Raw genomic sequence first — 5,498 nt, forward strand, 5'->3', positions numbered from 1 at the left:
ATATATATATATATATATATATATATATATATATATGCTCCACATTCAGAATTATGCCATCATTTTATAATTCCGCTGTATTATGCCAGTACTAAACAGATTTCTAAACACACTGTCCTAGCTGTCTCTTCATCTTGCGCGGTCTCTCATGCATTTTTGATCATATACAGGCCCCTGAACCCCTTTGTGATATTCTATCCTTTTTATTTTCTGTTCTGCTCTCACAGGGTTCAATGCAGGAAGATAGAATTGCTGATGGAGAAGCCCTCCAACCCCAGCTGTCTGTTTGGGTGCTGAGTGTATCTGTCCCACTGTGAGTGTGTGAAGGTGAGTGGAAACTGATATTTCCTCCCCCTTCAATGCCATCAGCGACTAGAGGGATTCAATTAAACAAAATCTTTTATTTTTGAATTGAACTCAGCTGAATACATACTTGATTTGCAGGACAGTCATCAAGTGCATTGTTGGCAACACAATCAAAATTCAGAACGCATGCAAGTAATCTGGTCATATACAGTATTTTGTCTTCGGTGTGTGCTTCACAGGTCTGAAAATAAATCACCATGAAATAAAACAAAATATAGAGCATAACAGTGAGTCACGTGTACAGTATTTACGGAGAACCATGTATCACAGTATACATCAGAGAGGTAAGGAGGAGAAATCAGGCACAAAAATGATAGAACAGGAGCGCGGGATTATCAAGACAGGCACAAGTCAAATGTAGATATGATGTTGGAAAATGGTTTGCGTGTCGTCACAGTATCTGTGTGCTCGGGGCTCAACATAGTCGATACGTCATCTGATCTGTATGATAAATTTGCTGAACTGCAGTTCTGACTGAAGTCATTTGTTTGAAACATTTCAAAGGTTTCAGGCATAAAAGTATGTAGTAGTTAAATGATAAATATCCTCAGTATGAACTTGTAACTAAACCAAAAGATGTTTTGCAAACTTTAAGACAACATTTTCTGCATTTTGATATGCCATGAAGTGGGTTTGACTAGTGCATCCTGGGAAATGCAGCTGGAATTACTACTCAGGGGCAAAGATGTAGTCTAGAGCCTGTCTCTCTGCTGCAGCCACGTTAGGATGCCACAGGTCCACACTGAAGATAACTCTGGGACCATCTTCAGCTCCCCCTAGAGGACAAACGTAAAGATGTTGGTTACATAGAAGACCTCTGTAGTCTCTCAATTGTTTCTCCTAGAGTTTTAATAAATAAATAATTGAGATCTCTGCATAGATTTCTTTGTCTCAGTTTCTACTGGGGTAATGTGTGTCCTACAGAGTGTCAGAAGAGTCTTAAAAATAAAGACGTTTTTGCAGTGACTCCATAAAAGAACCATTTGGGTTCCCCAAAGAACTGATTTTTTCCTTTGTGTGAAGAACTTTTTGTGGAATGGAAAGTTTCCATGGATGTTAAAGGTTCTTCATGGAACCATATAATGAACCATTATTTTTAAGATTATACTGTCACAGTCTCAACAATGTCTCAAAATCCAATAGAAATATAAAGATCTTGATATGAATGCAGACATTTCCCATGTAATTCTAAAATATCCATATTAATTTTTTAATGCTACACTAACGTAAGTTTAGGGGTCAATACATTTTTTTTGTACTTTTGTTTAGCAAGGATGCATTATATTCATCAAAAGTGAAAGTAAATACATTCATAATGTTACAAAAACAGCACAGCATTGATAATAATAGCACCCAATCAGCATGTTAAAATGATTTTGAAGGATCATGTGTCACTGAAGACAGTAGTAATGACTGCTGAAATTCAGCTTTGCCATCACAGGAATAAATTACATATTAAAATATATTAAATTTACATTGCCATTTTATTTCACAATATTAGTTTTTACTGTAGTTTTGATCAAATAAATGCAGCCTTGGTGAGCATTAGAGACTTCTTTCAAAAACATGAAAACATTTTACAGACCCCAAGTTTTTAAATAGTAGTGTAGACTCTTACTATATGCCAATAACAATTTGTGTTGATTTTATTTAAAAGGATTTTAAAATAAACATCTCTGACCCAGTTGACACAAATAAGAAGCATCATACTTGTTCAAAATGATCTATGTGCTCCATCAGAATTTTTGTTCATGTAACACTCAACTAATCCTGTCTTACACATATGTAAGGTATTAGAAAAGTTTTTTTTTCTTCTTTTTTCTCATGTCTTATTTCATCTAGGGTAAAAAGTGGGCCAGGACTGGCAGTGGTGCCCCCTCAGAAACATAAATGCGTGGCACACTTGCATAACTGAGAACTCCATTTAAGTAAACATTTCCTCTATTTTTCATCTTCAGAATCAGATTGCCTGTTATCTTTATTGTTGTAGTTTGGTGAGCTGATTATTGATCTGTAACAGCTCTTCTCGGTTACTGTAGCCTCAGTCATTCAGCATATTATGATTAATGAGGTTTGTAAGATGTAATTCTCTGACCATTGTGTGAGATGGTATGCAGGAAGGAGTCATCCACAAGGAGGCAGTGTCCCTCTGACCAACACTGAGGCTCCCCACCCACCACAAGCTCACACTGAGCAGGCGTTTGAAGACCTGACACACAGAAACACACTCACATCAAAATGACAAAAATCACATAATGTTGGATTATTTTTCCCCCAAATGTATGCGAACATTTGCATTTGCATGTGTAAAATTGTGTACAGTATTTTCCCTTACATTACCTCAAATAATTTGGCAGCTTTCATTAAAAGTATTTTGGGGTCAGTACATTTATATATAAGGATGCATTAAATGGATTAAAAGTGACAGTAAAAACTTTTACATTGTTTAAAAAAAAAAGTATATTTCAAGTAAATGCTATTGTTTTTAATTTTCTATTCATCAAAGAATCCAGAAAAAATGTCTCCACAATAATGTTAAGCAGCACAACACTTTTCAACGATAAGAAATGTTTCTTGGGCAGCAAGTCAGCATATTAGAATGATTTCTGAAGGATCATGTGACACCAGTCGTGTTGCTCAAAAGAGATTTCTTTCAAAATCATTCAAATATCTTAATGACCCCAAACTTACAAATGGTATTCTGTGTAGAACAGTTTTCTGTGCTTTCAGTGTTGTGACTTACCCAGATGGCAGCGCAGACGTGTGTTTGTAGGGCCATAGGCCCCTCCCAGTGTGGCCCCAGGACCCAGGAGCCAGAAGCCAGCAGATCCCAGAGAGTTACTGCTGATGAAGGTTCTGAGAGAGAGGAGAGTTCGGTACGTACACGGACACGCACGGCAGTTGCTGGCCACACACTCTCCAGCGTTATAGAGCGGGAACACAGTCTGGCCCTGAGAGATCAACACATGAGCTCATCATCATACATGCATATGCACACAACACATTTTCTCTCTTTTCTCAGGCTTAGCTGTGAGGGTTGTGTGTGTATATCTTGCATTTTTATAGCCTGATTATTATGAGAGAATGATGAATTGGATACAAACAGATTCCTAACAGCAGTGCAGTACAGATTATGATTGCAAGATATTAAGAGAGGGCGACAAGGACAGCCAGAGAATGAAAGTCTTGGTGAATGTGTGTGCTGAATGAAGTAGAGTGATGCAGAACACAAGTGAATTAGTAGAGTTTAACTAAAAATTTAAATTTCATTATTTACTCCCTCATGTTGTTAACCCAAAGGCTGTTATTTTTTCTGCAAACCACAAAGTGAGACATTTTGATGGATCTTCACTGCAGCTGAAGCGGATATTTTCAAGGATTTACAACCCAAAAATCAATCAATCTATCTATCTATCTATCTATCTATCTATCTATCTGTACGTCTGTCCATCCACCTGTCTGTCCATCCTTCTGTCTGTCTGTCTGTCTGTCTATCTATTCTTGTGAACTGTGAATGTATAGTTTGTGAAGATGTATAAAAATCAAATAAACAGATTTTACTGTGATTTTTACAATTGTCTATTTGACCCATTGAAATTGCTGAAATGGCTGATCCTAATATGTTTAGTCACCTTTGGTCCTTGGTAGCTCCACCCTAGCTTTGTATCAATCCCCCTCTGGTACATTGCTTGGAACTCAGCAAGGATTATGGGATAGCTGGCCTCCAGAACCTCAATGTCATGACGATGAGCATCCCTGGGAAAGAAAGGTATGCTGGGAACATCTGGGAGGTAGAAGAGATGAGGCTTCTGAATGGATGGCCGATCATTGATCCTGGCCTAGACATCAGCGAGGAAGAAGTCGAGGGACAAACAGTGACATAAATGTTGAGATACAACACAAATATTTAATGCCTCAAGTTATCCTACTTTTCTCATCTCTGACCTGATTGCGCAGGCCCTTGTGAATTCGTCCCATGCCAGCCCAACTGTAGCGCTTGGCATACTCTTGTAGTGCTCTGTACAACTTCCTGCTTTCCGCTGCAGCCTCGGTGGGGAACGGGGCATGGCTCAACACCGGTGTCAGGTAGCTCTCTGTGCCCTCCTCTTCCTCCACTGTCTCCATGGTGATAGCCGCGGATGCTTTAGGTGCAGAGTGTCTGGGGTCAACTGGGGAACGGCTGGATGACCGAGAGAATGAGGATCGGCCGGAGCCACTTTTCAGCATGCCAGAATGGGATGGTGGGTCAGAACCCACGCGGTAGCAGTACCAGAGGAAGAGGAGGAGGATGGTCCAGAGCAGCCCGCTGAGGGGAGGACCACCCAGCAACGCACATGGGGGAAGTGGCACCAAGTCCAGAGACCAGGGCATAATGCTGAGAGAGTGAGCTACGGTGAAAGAAAGAAAGAAAGAAAGAAAGAAAGAAATGATTCAATAATCATGAACTTCATAAGTGCTTGTTACATGAGACTTTCTTCAGTGTGTAAAATCAATACACTCGGACTTATTTCCCTTCCTCCATGTTTAATAGCTGAATAATTAAGACGCAGCTGACCACAGATGATGAATATTAATCAATCTGAGGATACCAAGGGCTTCACTCGGTGAAATATCTCTCGCTGTATTGCACAATGATTCTTGCTGCAGTCAGTTTGTTGTGACAGTACTCACGTTGCTGAAACATTGCACACGGATGTCCGGAGAGAGCATGACGACGGAAAGAACCGATTTTTACCGAACATTACAAGTTACCATTCGGACACTTGCAGAGCAAATTTCTTACATTTTAGGGTATTCTGTATATGTGTGTTCTCTTACCACTTCTCCACGTCTTACTCAGTCTCTCTTCCCCCCGTCGTTCTCACCACGTCCCTTCCTCTGTTTATCTGCAGCCCTGAAAATACAGTAGATTCAGCGCTTCCGTAAGGCTGGAAGAACAACTCCGCCTTCTTTACGGAACAGACCTAAGATGCTTTTTTATTACCTTTGTCCATGTACTGACGCATCTGAATCAACCAGGCCCTCGTTGCTGGGTTGTGGAGCCCTATTTTAGAATTGTATCACCTCCTCTTAGCCGAGAGCCGACTGGGCAAGTTTCAGCACCGAGACGCTGGACAGCTCCTATGCAGAGC

The 5,498-nt window shown here is 40.1% G+C and overlaps 1 protein-coding gene across 1 annotated transcript; it reads right to left on the reverse strand.

Annotated features, from left to right (window-relative positions):
- Positions 1 to 422: 422 nt before the first annotated feature.
- Positions 423 to 5,498, reverse strand: asphd1 (aspartate beta-hydroxylase domain containing 1). Its single transcript, XM_016486976.1, has 7 exons — positions 5,351 to 5,498; positions 5,185 to 5,260; positions 4,312 to 4,754; positions 3,999 to 4,205; positions 3,110 to 3,317; positions 2,462 to 2,575; positions 423 to 1,142 (listed from the first exon to the last, which is right to left on the reverse strand). The coding sequence occupies exons 3-7, from the start codon at positions 4,735 to 4,737 to the stop codon at positions 1,036 to 1,038; spliced, it is 1,062 nt and encodes a 353-aa protein (XP_016342462.1). The 5' UTR covers positions 4,738 to 4,754; positions 5,185 to 5,260; positions 5,351 to 5,498; the 3' UTR covers positions 423 to 1,035.

The sequence above is a fragment of the Sinocyclocheilus anshuiensis genome, unplaced genomic scaffold (assembly GCF_001515605.1).
Source record: "Sinocyclocheilus anshuiensis isolate Anshui unplaced genomic scaffold, SAMN03320099.WGS_v1.1 scaffold653, whole genome shotgun sequence".
NCBI classification, from domain to species: domain Eukaryota; kingdom Metazoa; phylum Chordata; class Actinopteri; order Cypriniformes; family Cyprinidae; genus Sinocyclocheilus; species Sinocyclocheilus anshuiensis.